Source organism: Orcinus orca, chromosome 6 (genome assembly GCF_937001465.1).
Source record: "Orcinus orca chromosome 6, mOrcOrc1.1, whole genome shotgun sequence".
NCBI lineage: Eukaryota > Metazoa > Chordata > Mammalia > Artiodactyla > Delphinidae > Orcinus > Orcinus orca.
The window spans coordinates 105,683,662-105,699,193 of NC_064564.1; the positions used below are offsets into that span (position 1 = coordinate 105,683,662).

At 40.7% G+C, this 15,532-nt stretch overlaps 1 protein-coding gene across 2 annotated transcripts in view; it reads right to left on the reverse strand.

The window, feature by feature from the left end:
* The window catches only part of BRINP1 (BMP/retinoic acid inducible neural specific 1), a 183,252-nt gene that overhangs the window by 37,980 nt on the left and 129,740 nt on the right, over window positions 1-15,532 (reverse strand). For both annotated transcript variants that reach the window (XM_049711018.1, XM_004269284.4), the window contains exon 5: window positions 15,252-15,357. In XM_049711018.1, the coding sequence (XP_049566975.1) occupies window positions 15,252-15,357 (106 nt within the window). The remainder of the gene's footprint in view (window positions 1-15,251; window positions 15,358-15,532) is intronic.

Below are 15,532 nucleotides of genomic sequence, written 5' to 3' on the forward strand. Positions count from 1 at the left end.
GTTTCAATTATTAAGCAAATAGGTATCTATTAGGTGCCAGGTACTCTTTCAGGCACTGGCGAAAAGGCAAGGAACTAGAAACAAAATCCTTGCTCTCATGGAACTTACCTTTCAGTGAGGCAGACAATCAGAGGAGGATTTAAACTGGCAAAAGGGATTGGGGGCAGGGAGACTTCTAAATGACAGTTTTAACTTTGAAAAAGAGAATATGGTCTAAACTATGAAATCGCTAACGATAAGGAGGCCAAAATACTTTTTTTCTCCAACATAATTTAAAAATTCAATTTCATAAAATTGCAACATGAAGATGCCCTTGAAGCTTTAAGAAGAGGTTGAGTCAATTTAAACCTAAGCTTCTTCATAGAATTCATGATAAAAACCAAATGACACCTCTAAGATACTGTGTCACCTGATCCCTAGGTCAGCTGATGTCTGCAGATTCTTTTCTCACCTAACTCCCCTTTTTTGCTACATCCTGTACCACTACCACCGCTGTCCCCCAAATGCTCCAAATTCTCTTTGTTCAAATTTTGGCTCCAGCTCTGATTAACGGCATGACCTTGGGAAGTTAAAACTAAGAGGCTTAACTTCTCTGATTTTCAGTTTCCTCATTAAAGCTTCCTGTGTAGGGTTTTTGTAAAAGTTAAATGAACAATTTTATATCTTGATTGTGGTGGTATCTTGATTACATGATTGGATATGTCTGTCATATTCATAGAACTGTTCACCTCAAAAGGGTGAATTTTTCTGGATGCAAATTATATCTCCATGAATGGGAAAACAAAATCAATTATGTAACCCATGTGAAGCTTTTAGTACATGATAGTTATCCAACTAATGTCATTTCCTGTCCTCACCCTGTTTTCTATTGCTTTCTCTGGAAGCCTTTGACAATCTGAGGCATTCTCTCTGGGGGCAACCAAAGCACCTTGCACATAACTCAAATTCTAGTAGAACACATATTGCATCATACCATGTGTGTCTATGTTCATGTCCTCCTGGTCTGTGAGCTCCTTGAATGCAAGAGGCAGTACCTCATTCACCTCCCACTTCCTTGTTATCTGGCACATTAGTGTGTACCCAGTAATGAGTTTGAATGAAGGTGAAGTTAGAGAGGATGTGCTTCAGAGAGGACTGTGTTTCTCTGTTCTGGGCTTAGCACAGCCTACCTCCCCAGAGCCATTCCTCATGAGCAGGACCTGTTTCATCTTTCCCAACATCATAGCTTGAAACCTGAAGCTACTTTAACTTCAGCTCAATAGTGAAGGGGACAGGTGCTCAGAAACATCTGAGTGAAAAAATGCACAAATTGAAAAAACATCCTAAGAGAACAATGATGCTAAAAGGCCTTGACCACTAATTTCAGCACATATTTTGTTTGGGATCCATTGCTACAAATTATGATTCTTGAGAACTATAACTGCCTTTTCATTCTTTCCATGCTATCAAGCACAATACTAGATCACAGTAGGTGTGTAAAAATAAAACTGTTCAATTCAGCCACTCTTAGGAAAGTCCTTTCACTCACCATGTTATTGAGGCAGGCACTGTACTGGATGTTAGAGATACAGAAATGAATAAGACGGTTTCTGACCTCAGGAGGCTCCAGTTGGGTAGGAGAACAAAATTCATAAATGTACAACTAAAATAAAATATACACACATTTCAGCAAAAAGGAATAAAGAAAAGACCTCTACTTCTGTAAGAGTAGAGGAGTTTGGAATAGTTATTGTGGACAGGATTGAACCCAAGTGAAATTACAGTCCAGCATTTGCCAAGTTGTATAACACAGAATCATAGATCTGCAGATGTAACCAAGATCAAATACATTCAGGAAACTCTGTATATTTAATCCAGCTCTTGAGACTCCTAATACACATTAGCCCAGTTGAGGCACTGAGAAGTCCTGCAGTAAATAAGTGTGGTTTATGTTATTTAATCCAGTGTTTCAGTATTATTGGGCTTTTGCTACATTTCTGTTTCCTAACAAACAGCTTCCAAATCCCAGTGGTTTACAACCACAAAGGTTTATTTCTTGCTCATGTTTCATGCTGGCTGGGCTTTGGCTCTGCATCAGATGTCTTCTTCTTTCGGATCTATACTGAAGGAGTGGCGTCTCTCAGGTATATGCCATTCTCATAACAGAGGGAAACAAAAGCCAAGGCAGGCAATGTCTCCTCAAGTGTCTTCTAAGATGAGGCATGCATTATATTCTCTTACATTCCATTGGCCAAAGCAAATCATATGTCCAAGTGCAATGTCAACTAGGTGGGGTGTATACATCTCCCACAGGACAGCATTGCCTGTCACACGCAATGCACTGTTATGTATAATTCTCTCAGGGAAGAGAGAGATGCAATCATGCAATGTACCACAAAATAAACTTATTTTTCCACCAAAGCTTATTTTTTAAAATTGAATTGTCATATGATCCAGCAACTCCACTCTTAAGGTATATACTCAAAAGAATTGCCCAGAAGTATTCAAATAGAAACTTGAACACACTGTTCATAGAAGCAATATTAACAAAAAGGTGAAGACAAACTAAATGTCCATCAACTTATGAATGGATAAACAAAATGTGGTCTATCCACACAATGGAATCTTAACTCAGCCATAAAAGAATGAAGTACTGTTACGTGCTACAACACAGATGAACCCTGAAAACATTTTGTTACATCAAAGATGCCAGAAACACACACAAAAAAACATATTGTATGATTCCAATTATATGAAATGTCCAGAATAGGCAAGTCAATAGAGACAGAAAGAAGATTAGTAGTTGTCTGGGGCTGGAGGGAGTGGGGAATGGGAAATTACTGCTTAATGAATATGGAATTTCCATTTGGGATGGTGAGAAAGTTCTGGAACTAGATAGTGATGACAGTTGCACAACACTGTGAATATACTCAATGCCCCTGAATTGTGGATTTTAAAATGTTTAAAACATTAAACTTTGTGTGATATATATTTTATCACAGTAAAAAATTAAGATTCAAAGCAAACTGATTTGACAGTTCAAATAAATTTAAATCAGTAAATATTTATTGAGCATATACTACAAACTAAACACTGAAATAAGAAGTGAATAATGAATACGTTAAAAAGGATATGATTCTACTTTCAGGGAATTTAATTGCAATTTAGTAGAAATATGAACAATTGTGCACATGAAACAAGGTAGAATGTATCTAGAACACAGTAGAAGTGCATCGAAAGTGCTATATTTGCAGTGCCAAAGAAGAGCTTAATTGTGCCTAAGATGTATTGTGAGGGAAAAAAGTAAAGATTGACTTAATAATCTTAAAAAATAAACAGGTACTGTGTTTGAAGAGAGTCAATGTATAAAAATTTCCACGGGTGATTTATTTAGGTTTTGGCCATCCTGACGCCTGATTCGTGTACAATCAGAGACCAACAAGGAATCAAGTGGGATGTGGTGGTTAAAGTAGGTCAAACTGTCACATTGATCACTGATCAGTCAGGAGTTCCATGCTACACACTCGGCCACAAGTTTATTGAAAGGTATAGCCCCACGTGACCACATACCAAATGATAAATCTTCTGATATTCCCCCCCCCCAACACCAGCTTATGCTCCATTAGCATTTCCACCTCTTTCTGTACAAGTCTGAGTCTTGAGTCACCAAATTATTCCAGATTTCCCCCGGTCAGAGGCAGCCCTTTTTATAGTCATCTATACCTGGAATGTTGCGAGGCTTTCATAATCATCTGTTATAAAGGTATTTGATCTTTTCTGGTTCTGGATTCTTTTGAGAGTATGAGAATAGCTATGGAAATGGCACACCTACGCACATCCACAAGTTGGCAAGTAATTTTAGGAAAATCGCAGACTTTCTAAAGTAAATAGCAGAACCTATCAGCACATAGAAAGCGCTATACAACTACTTGCTCCAATAAAAACCATGATTATATGTTCCAGGTTGAGACACAATATGCTACACACTTTAAGAGCACTAGCATTGAGTGGACCTGTGTTCAAATTCTTGCTCTGCTGGCTACAAGAGCGTTACGTTACTAACGTCTGTGAGCCTCAATTTGCAAATCTGGAAAATGGGTCTGTGTTGAGGTTTCTGAGAGACGAATATAAAGGAATGAGCTCTATACCTGGCACGAGAGAACTATCCAGGAAATCACAGCTATGATTTTGTATCCGCCCTCTTGGGTTTTAGGTCAGGTGCTTTCAACATATTTTTCAAATAAATGCAGAACCATGACTCCGAGGCAGTGGTGTTTTTATTCCCATTTATTAGAAGACCTAGAGAAGCTCAGAAACTTAATTAATTAGTCCAAGGACTTATCACTATCACATGTGCTCTCGTACACTCCCTATTTGTCCTCTGAGGTTTTTTTCCGCTTTTTTTTTTTTTTTTTTTTTTTTTGCGGTACGCGGGCCTCTCACTGTTGTGGCCTCTCCCGTTGCGGAGCACAGGCTCCAGACACGCAGGCTCAGCAGCCATGGCTCATGGGCCCAGCCGCTCCACGGCATGTGGGATCTTCCCGGACCGGGGCACCAACCCGTGTCCCCTGCATCGGCAGGCGGACTCTCAACCACTGCACCACCTGGGAAGCCCTCTGATTGAGTTTTAATTGGTATCTTCAATCCACTTCTTAAGAGGAACTTCACTTCTCACAAGGCAGAGAACATGGTGCCCCTTGGCTCATAAAGTAAAACCAATACTTGGAGTCAAGCAGTTGGGTGGAAGTCAGCAATCCCATTTGTCATGAAGGCGCTGCTCTTTTATTCAACAGGCTTTACAGACAGCGCCACAGGAAGACGGAAACACGGATTCCCATCAGTGCCTCCTAGGCCCCGGCTAATCGGCAAGAAGGGCCTTTAGTCGCAAGCCGTTGCCGGTGACCCCGGGCTAATTCTTAATGAGGATTCAGCCCGAAGCTGCTGACTAGAGCAGGCTCTGGCAACAATCACTCCGCCTTCCACTGGGGTCACAAGGCCACGTGGGGTGACGGGGCTTCATGAAAAGAAGGCCTGATGACGTTCCTTCCCCTCTTCCTCGACTACTGCAGTTGGGCAGGGATTTATTCCCATTCTACCCACATCTAGAATGTGTTGTGCTGACTCAAGGCTCCCTGAGAAAAGTAATCATGGATCCCAGGCGGCTAGGACCCAAAACCCGGGGGATCTTGGGAAAGTGACTTCACCCCTTGGGGCCTCAGTTTCTTCATCTATGTAATGGGGAGCATGATCCCTATCTCTTAGTTGGTGGGAGGGATAAACTGGCTCATGGATATAAACACAATATGCCTAAGAAGGAGTAACAGCTCAAAATAACGTACATTTTAAACAGTTCAAATACTCTGTTCCCCTTTCTCTATTACTTGTTGCAAGATGATTTTAAAAATCATTATCTTCGGGCTTCCCTGGTGGCGCAGTGGTTGAGAGTCCACCTGCCGATGCAGGGGACACGGGTTCGTGCCCCGGTCCGGGAAGATCCCACATGCCACGGAGCGGCTGGGCCCGTGAGCCATGGCCGCTGAGCCTGCGTGTCCGAAGCCTGTGCTCCGCAACGCGAGAGGCCCCCGCAGTGACAGGCCCGCTTACCGCAAAAAAAAAAAAAAAAAAAAAAAAAAAAAATCACTATCTTCACTCCATTTATAATGCCTACGGAGGAAAGGGATTATTGATGCTACTTCTCTTCCTCATCCTCCCTTTGCCTTTCCTCTATTTCCTCCTCTATCCCCTCCCTCCCTTCCTCTCCCTCTCCCCTTCCTCTTTCTCTCCTTCCCCCATCCTTCTAGTTCTCCCCTTTCTCCTGTCCCTGTAACGCCAATCCTATGCAAAATTTCAATTCAGCAAATACATATTGGGTCCCAATGTCCACAGCATTCTGTTGAATACAATGAAACACAAAGTTGGCAGAATCCCGTCCTTAACGAGGCCAATCATCAAATCTAATAGAAGAGGTAAAACCCAAATTCAAAAGAACATGTTGCAAGATGAAGTTTTAAAAAATGCTGTACAAGAGGTCTTAAAGAGGCTTCTCAGAAGAGGTGGCACTTGCAGGAGTAAAGGGGCATGACTCTTGCCTGAAATATAGACACATCCAATGCAACAGAAAAGGCACATGCACTTTGAAGAATGCTATCCATGCAAGAAGGCTCCTGGTATAGAGTAAGCCCTCAGGACATTGTCCTTAGGTTGAACTGGAACCAGCATGTTGGAGAATGAGAATCGTAAGAGTTCAGAGAAAGGAGCTCACTATGGGCAAGGCGATTCATTCATTTAATTATTTATCCATTCACTTATAAATTCATTTAACAAATATCTTCTGATCATTCTTTATGCGCCAGCTTCTATACATCATGCTAGAGATAGAGATGGCTCTTACCAGTGAGGAATTTATACTCCAACTGGGGAGTCAGATTAATAATAGGATGATTATACTATTGCATGACAAATCCTAGGGAAGAAGGTGGGCAGGGTGTCTAACAACCAGGGCAGAAGCATTAAGAGAAGTTTTCCTGGGAGAGGTGAAAGTCCAGGAACTAGAGAGATGATGTACAAAAGTTTGAAGCAATAAAAAACAAAAAAAGATGCCTGTAGTAAAATGTAAGAAATTCCACAGGCCTGGAGTAAGGATATAGTACGTATTGGATGACGGAATACGACAAAGCCAAGAAAATTGGCAAGAGTTTGATTATGAATAGCCTGGTGCCCAGGTCTATTCCTTATACCCATATCAGAGACTGTGAAGGGTTTTAAGCAGGGAAGTGACAGTATTTGATTTGATTTTAAGAAGAGCACACTGGCTGCTTCGATGGGGATGGATCAGCAGAAGTGATCAGAATCAAGAAGGCTGGTTTGACAGTCACTCCAGGGAAGAGAGAAATGATGATGGGAGGAGGTGAGCCATGACAGGGGTAAAGAAAGAAGGACTTCTAATAAGGGGATGGATATTAGTGCTGGGTATGGAAAGACAGACTGAACTCAATAAAAGAGAGAGGGGAAGTCATTTAGGGCGTGAAAAGATTCTGAGTTCATGAGTGATAGGAGATAGAGACTGGTCTGGAAGAAGCTGAGGTTTCAAGAAGAGACACAAGGAAAGTAAAGAAGGGGTAAGGAGGAGGAGGAAGAAGGAGGGACGAAAGAAGAAGGAGAAAGAGGAGGAGAAATAATTTAAGATCAACGAGTGAAATGGGCTATTTGAACGTGAATATTAGGAGGAGGCTCTCAAAACACAGCAGAGTCTTGGGTGGCCTCTCTGGAGGTGCAGAGTGTAGATGATGCCTGGAGTCTTGCACCCCATATCCCCTCACTGCCTAGCATCCCATCTTTTCAAGATCTTGACTGTACTCTTGTCCATTTTTCTCTTTTGGAAACTGAGAGTGGGTTAGTGACTTCACTCCTTTTTCACTGAGGAAAACACTACGTGTCATTGAATCTAAGATGCCATTTTTTGTAAAACGTATCATTCTTTTGCATATACTAAGAAAATAAATAACCTGCCAATTAAACTATGACATACCATCAGTTATAAGAAACATTCTAATTTCAGAGTTATCACAATCTGAAAAATCTTGTAACACATCTATGAAAAGTGATCAGAAGTAAAGTTTAAGAAAATGGTCCCATTACCACAACTGTGAATTGTACCCACCCCACCTATGGGTCCATAGGTTCTCCTTCCCTTCACTCTGTATGAACTTGCAGGAGCTCTTATCTAAGGCAAATAATTCCAGTCATATACAAGATCCTATTCACTCTTCCCTGCTCAACTATGACCCTAAAATAATCCCTCTTACTCATAGAATCAATGTTTCCCTCTCTGAAGAATAACTCCCATCAGCATATAAAAGTTTTGTTGCTTCTATATTAAAAGAGAAGAAAAACTCACGCACTCCACGTCACCTTCTGTGTTGCTTCTATATTAAAAGAGAAGAAAAACTCATGCACTCCACGTCACCTTCTGCTATTGTGCCATTCACTGCGAGATTCCTCCGTAGAGTTTGCTAAACCCCTACCTTCACTTCCTCTCTTCTTATTTTCTCTTGAACTCATTCTACTCAGGCTTCCACTCCCATAATTCCATTGAAGCATCATTGTTAGGGTCACCCATGACCTCCATGTTTCTAAGCCCACTACTCTGTTCTCATCTTCATCTTACTCATCCTATAAGTGGCGTTTGACACAGTTGACAACGACCTCTGCTTTGGAAAACATTCTTCCCTTGGTTTCCAGGATACCACACTCTCTTGGCTCTCATCCCACGACACTGCCACCCGCACCCCTGGCCACTTCTTAGATTCCTTTCCTTGTTCCTCATTAGTATGCCTTTACCCCAACTCTTCGATATTAAATTCCCCATGGCTCAATAACTGGATTCCTTCTTTTCTCTATCTACACTCTCTCCCAAGGTAATCTTGTCCAATCTCATATCATTAAATATCATCGCTATACTAATTTATATCTCTGTTCTCTCCCCTGACTTTCCAAATGTCCACTCATCATTGACAACCGTATATATAAGAGACTTCTCAAACCTAGGTTCAAACCCAATTAGGTTCGAACCCAATTCCTCATATCCCATCTGAACGGATCCCTTCCACAGTATTCACCACAGCAGTAAGGCAATGCCATCATTGCTGCCACTCAGGCAAAACTTTGGGAACATCCTTGGCTTCTCTCTTTTCCTCACAAGCATTTTCTCAGTCCATTGCCAACTAATGTCAGCACTACTTAAAAATATATCCACAATCCAATCACTTCTTACAACCCTCATTGCCACTGTCATGGTCCAGGCCGCCATTTTCTCTCACCTTGATAAACACTATAGTCTCCAAGCTGGTTTCTGTGTATGTGGTCTTGCCCTCTACAGTTCTTTTCTACATAACAGTCATAGTAATTCACGTAAAATGTAAGTCAGCTCCAGTTACTCCACTGCCTGAATTTCTAGTGGCTTCTCATTTCATTCAGAGTAAAATCTGAAGTCTGTTCCATGGTCTACAAATTTCTAGATGACCTATTCCCACACTCTCTCTCTGACTGTAAAGAAAATATATTTCTTTCTTTACTTGTTTCTTTCTTTCTGCTCCCCCAACACCCACACACTAAATACAAACTCCAAAATGACTGAGACTTAGCTTATTCACGTCTCTACATCCCGCTCTTAAAACAATGTCTGACATATAGGTGATGTTCAATAAATATTGCTAAATGAATAAGTGAATGTGTGAATGAATACATTTCTGGATTATCCCTAGATTTCAGCAAAAGATTTTCCCTGCATCTGTTTCCACTTCAGTGAGGTACAAAGGCAGAGGTCTGCTCTCTGTACATCCATCTCACCAGATGGATACTAGATTAAATTACATGACAATGTCGGTAAAACACTCAATGGGCTTCTTGGAGAAAGGAGGATAAAAATAAGAAGTTATCATTATGCCACTAGCATTATTACAACTAGTTTAGTTCGGTGGTTGCTGCTTTGACTACTAATAGCCTCTGCTCATTTCCACGATCCTTTCTTCCTCATTTTGAGTCTCCCTCTCCAATCCTCCTCTTTCTGTTTCCTATTTCTCTCCATCTTTGCCCTGTTTTGTGAACCTTTTATGAAACACCACAAAGTGAATGTCATTAGGCTGTCATTCATATCATCCTCAATCTACCCAAATAAGCCTCTGCAGGATCTCACGCCAGCCTCATTCAGAGGCTTTAGGAGGGGGATAGAGGAATACAGAGCAACCCGTTTTGAGAAGGAGAAACTCTGAAGTCAGGGCAGGTTAAAATTCTGGCTCAATCACTTATTAAGAAACCTCTCTCAGCCTCAGTTTTCTCACCTACAAAATGGGGATGTTATTTATGCCTTCCTTATAGGAATGCTATGAAGATTAAAAATGTAATAAATCCAGTTATACAAAACAAATAAATAAGAGTTAAAATAAAAACAAATACATAAATGTAAATATAATAAAAATAAATTAACACAGTCCCTGGCACTCAAGGAACTGTTCTATAAATAGTATCTATTATTTCTGGTTCCTCCACCCCTCAGTCCATGCAGTTTCCCTTCTAGCTGGGCTGGATCACCTCCTGATCATTCGTCTCTGCTTTATTCATGTCTTCTCTTTGCAGAGGATGTCAAGATAGAGCACATTATTAAATAAATTTTTAATAGCTGCATATTGTATACACAGAAATGTACACATATAAATCATGTGTGTACAGCTGCATGAATTTTCACAAAGTAAACACGTCCATGTGTGGCTACTGTGATCAAGAAACAGAACATTGGGCTTCCCTGGTGGCACAGTGGTTGAGAGTCCGCCTGCTGATGCGGGGGACGCGGGTTCGTGCCCCGGTCCGGGAAGATCCCACATGCCGCGGAGCGGCTGGGCCCGTGAGCCATGGCTGCTGGGCCTGCGCGTCCGGAGCCTGTGCTCCGCAACGGGAGAGGCCACGACAGTGGGAGGCCCGCGTACCACACACACACAAAAAGAACATTACTAAGGCTTCCAGAAACCTCTCTCATCTCTCTTCGGTCACTTCCCCATTCCTCCTCCACAAAGGTTAATGCTCTTTGGAATTCTAAAGCAATGTATTTGTTTTACTGTTTCTGAGCTGTGTAAGAATGGAATCATACAGCATTTTCCTCTTTCGTGTCTGGCTTCTGTTCCTTAATGTTGCATTCATGAGATTCTTCTCTATTTTTGCATGAAAGGGTAGTTGATTCTTTCTCACTTCTGTATTGTAGCCCATCATGTGAATGTATGACAAGTTATTTACCCATTTTTTTGTTGATGGGCATTTGGGGCTATTTCCCTTTGGGGGACTATTTTGAACAAAACTCCTATGAACATTCATGGTTTTTGGTGAACAAAGGTCACATTTCTGTTGGGCATATTCCTAGGAGTTGTAATTGTTAGGTCATAGGGTGAGGACATACTGAGTTTTCAGTAGAAGCTGCCCAAAAGAGTTTTCCAAAGTGATTGTACTAATTTATTCTCCCAGGAGCAATGCATGTAAGTTCCCAGTGTTCAACACTGTCACTCCTTGATACTGTCAGATTTTTCAGTTGAGCCAGACTGATCGGTGTGTTATGACACTGTTTTAATTTACATTTTCTGAGGACTAGTAAAGTTAATCACCGTTTCAAATATTTATTAGCCATTTTGATATTCTTGTTTGCGAAGCGCCTGTTCATGCCTTTTACCCATTTTCTTGTCTTTCCGGATTGCCTGCCTTTCTCTTATTGGTTTTAGAGGTTATTTACATATTTTACACATGAGTTCTTTGTCAGATACATTTATCACCAATATTGCCTTCCACTCTGTAACCTGCATTTTCATTCCATGAATAGCATCTTCTGATAAACAGGAATTCTTAATTTTAAAGTAGTCCAATTTATCAACCTTTTTCTTTTACTTGGTGCTTTATGGATGCTACTGAATAAGTATCAGCCTACCCAAAAGTCATGAGATATTCTTCTGTCTTATATTTAAGAAGCTTTTTTGTTTTACCTTCCACCAGGAGAATATTTTTTCCTCCTTTCTATGATTCCTCTACCTAGACAGATAGAATGGATTACCTCCTTTTCCACATCTCTGTAATAGTACGCATTACTTTTACTAGCTCTACTATATTACACACTACCTTGAATCATACGTATTTTCCTGTCTGTCGGCTCTATCTTATTCCCACTCTTCATTCACTCAAATACCTAAATCTTTCATGGTCTTTTCACTGAATCCTGGTAGTGACACCTCCTAAGTAACTCCAAAATTGGTCTATTTCTCTCCATCCCAACTGTTGCTTCCATGGTTTCAGTCTGTGACATCTCATCTTCAATACTGCAGTAGCCCTTAACTAACCGGTCACCAACCTCCAAACTACTCCTCTCTAATTAATTGACCACACAGTAGCCAGAGTGATCTTCCAAAACATTAATAATCTCTTCCTGCTACTTTGTTTTTTAAAACCCTTTTATGGTTCCCATTACTCTCAAATTAATATTCAACTCATTAATGTGCTACAGAGGCCTTCTAGAATATGACATATTATTTTGCCTTTCTCACCATTGATATCTCTGCTTTAATCTCTTAAGATCTTTTCAATTTCCTTGAATGCCATTCACGAGGACTCTGCTCCATAGCTATGTCCCTGCCCCCTTCTCCACTCTTCAGGTCTCATTCTGTGCATCTTTTTATCAAGAAAACTTCCCTGATTCTCAAGTAGGTGAAATCTCCATACTACTGGGTATCAAAGAACCGTCACGATTTTTTTCCATCCAAACTCATTGCACATTATTATTCGTCTAAACCCATGTTTTTTGATAGAGTGTATATTTCCTTGGGGCAAAAAGTATGTCTGTCTTGTTCACCACTGTTTTCTGTGCCTAGCCCAATGACAACATGAGTTCCTGAAAAATATTTGCTGAATTGAGTTGAACTGATTTGTGCTCACAGGCCCAGGATCTAGCACTGAATTTGGCACATAGTCAGTCTCGATAAAGGTTTGGTGATTCAGTGTCTTCCTAAGCATCAGTATCGATTCAATCACCAACACGGTGGAATGATGATTAAATAGTTTCTATAACATCCCTACCAAACGTCACCAACATATAACCCTAATAACAAGAGAGTCACTATATGCTTCAGCAGGACATTCCAGGTTTGGACATGAATGTGCATTAGAAGATCTATTTTATACTGAGTTTAAACTGAGATCTAGTTTAAACCTGGGATCCTTGTAGTTTCCCACATGTAGATCAGGTTTGCCCCATTTTATCCATATTATCGAATTTGACTAACTTTTCTGCAAGACAGCCCTTTAGGTATCCACAGACACATCCTTCTGCTCTAAGTCCACCTTCATCAGTTATGTATTATAAGACACTCTCCTTCAGTTTCTTGATGTCCCTCTTGAAATGTGCTGCCCACACTTGGACCCAATCCACCAGGTGTGCTCTGACCAATCTAGAACAGAACAAAGCTGTCATCTCCTTCTTTTGTGTGAATAACATGCTGCTAATAATGTAACCAATGGCAGATCTGGGTTTTAGGACTGAGGCTTAGGCTACAGGTGCTTATTGAGAAACGGAATTCAAAATTACATGTGAACATGAATATGCAGAATGAGAAAATTTAGGGACTTAGAAGGTGAGGGAGCCCTGGATCTTAAGCTTCCTTAGCTTCACTGTAAATCAGCTTCTAAATGGCCCTAAGATCTTAATAAATTCCTAGTGAGATCCTGTTAATCCCAACTAATTTACTCTGATTATAACTCACCTCCTACGTGCACAGCAGGGTGACCAGACACAGACCGGAGCCGTACTTCCTGGATTCAAACCCTGCTCTCATCCCACAAGCTCACTGTAGGCATCACAGGAGCTAATATTGAAAATCCTGGTGCACCCAAGGTAGGTCTGTCTTCCTTATTCATTTCTTATCAGGCATTACCAAACTCATCTGTCTACTCTTCTGTCTACTAAAGGGGTGCAGGATTATTCTTCATGTACTTGAGGTTTTGTTTTGTTGGCTTTTGTTTTAATGCTAGACCACTCTCTTGGCCTGAATTTTCCTGATGGATTTTCATTCATTGCTCCCAAGTGACACTACCAAGCTTGCTCTGTACCACTTTCCAACCATCTTCTATAACAGGAGCATGAATCAAAGAGTTGCCAAGGAACCAGAATATAAAAGTCACATTAGGCTCTGTTTAGCTCGACCTGCCAATCTCAACCCAAATTTCCTCCCACCGACATTCAGAATCACCTTTATCAGATACCTTTCTAAAAGGTCACATTCTTAGTTCGCTCAAAGTTAAAGCATATGACAGTTTTTATGACTATAAAGTTAATACACGATCATTGTAGAAAAGTTAGAAAAGGAATTGGAAGACTAAAATAAATCATCTCTAACCTAATCATCCAGAAGTAACCTCTTTTAACATCTCGCATAATTCCTTGCAATGTTATTTTTCCTTATCCTTTTACATGAAGATCATGCCATACATTCAGTCAGAAACCATCCACTTTTTTTTTTTTTTTTTTTTTTTATTTTTGCAGTACGCGGGCCTCTCACTGCCGTGGCCTCCCCCATCGCGGAGCACAGGCTCCGGACGCGCAGGCTCAGCGGCCATAGCTCACGGGCCCAGCCGCTCTGCGGCACGCGGGATGCCCCCGGACCTGGGCACGAACCCGTGTCCCCTGCATCGGCAGGCGGACTCCCAACCACTGCGCCACCAGGGAAGCCCCACTTTTTAATTAACATTACAGTAAATCATTTTCACGTATCCTGAAAATTCTTTATAAACAACATTTCAGCACCTGCCTAATATTATGTTGTATGGATGCTACACAATTCATTTAGTCTCCTCATGTGGAAAATTGAAATCTTTACATTGTTTTTTTCTTTGCTATTATAAATTATCCTTTTTAAAACAGCACTATCTATACTTAAAGTTTTATCATTTTCCCCCTACAATCTCCCCTCCTCTTTATGATGAATTAATCAGGATAAAATGACTATTTTAAAGAGTGTATTTTCTTCAAGGTCTTGAGTATATATGGAGCACATAACATGTACCTGACATATAATAAACAAATACAAATATGTATGTATGTCAACAAATTAATCCTTAGAATTGTTGCAATTTCACTAGCCATGCCTAAGAGGATCCGTCTTTCTATATTCCAGCCAGCACTGAATGTTCTCATTTGTAAACTCTGCTAAAAGCACACACACACATACACAAATACGTATGGGTGTATGAATATACTGAAGACCACTAATGATTAACAAATAAGGAGAAAGAAGTTGACATAGAACCAAAAATTCTATAAAATGCCCTATAGTTCTTGGAATTCAAATAATATCTGCCAAAATATATTGAGAATCAAACACAATAATGTAGGAAATTCAGAGGCTATGATATGAAACTTTAATATATATTAGATCTGGAACATCTATAAATAACACTGTTTAGACACTTTCATCAAAATAATCAGATAAAGCTCACATTTCCATACTTTATATCTGAAAACTAATTAATAACCATGAATTCAATGTCCCATATATGTTAAAATTTTTAAAAAGACATCATATCACAACTGTCTTAATTTGCATATTTTTATTTTTTGTTGGTTTCTCTGCCTTTCATCTTAGTTTTCATTCTCCCTCCACATCATGCCTCCTGATACCCCCTCATCCCTCCTCCCCCAGGCTGCTCTCCCCTCCCCCTCTCTGTTCCCATCATTTCCACTGACATCCTACCTTGAAGGTGCAGTTTGCTCTCCGTGCTTTGCAGAAGGACGGAACTCACAGAGTCCAGATTGTCATAGCTGTTACAGCCCAGAGGCCCAGTGCGTGTCTCTGTGACCTGGAGTGGACATCAAGGGCGACAGATGTGAGACAGATGCCCTTGTCTGGGACAGATCCTGCAGAGTCAGCCCCCAGCAGAGCTCAGGCAGCAGAGAAAGCCTGACCTGAGCCAGCGGCCACTTCTTGAGCCCCTTGCCTGTGTCAAGGACCATGCCTGACTGTTGCCAAGCAGA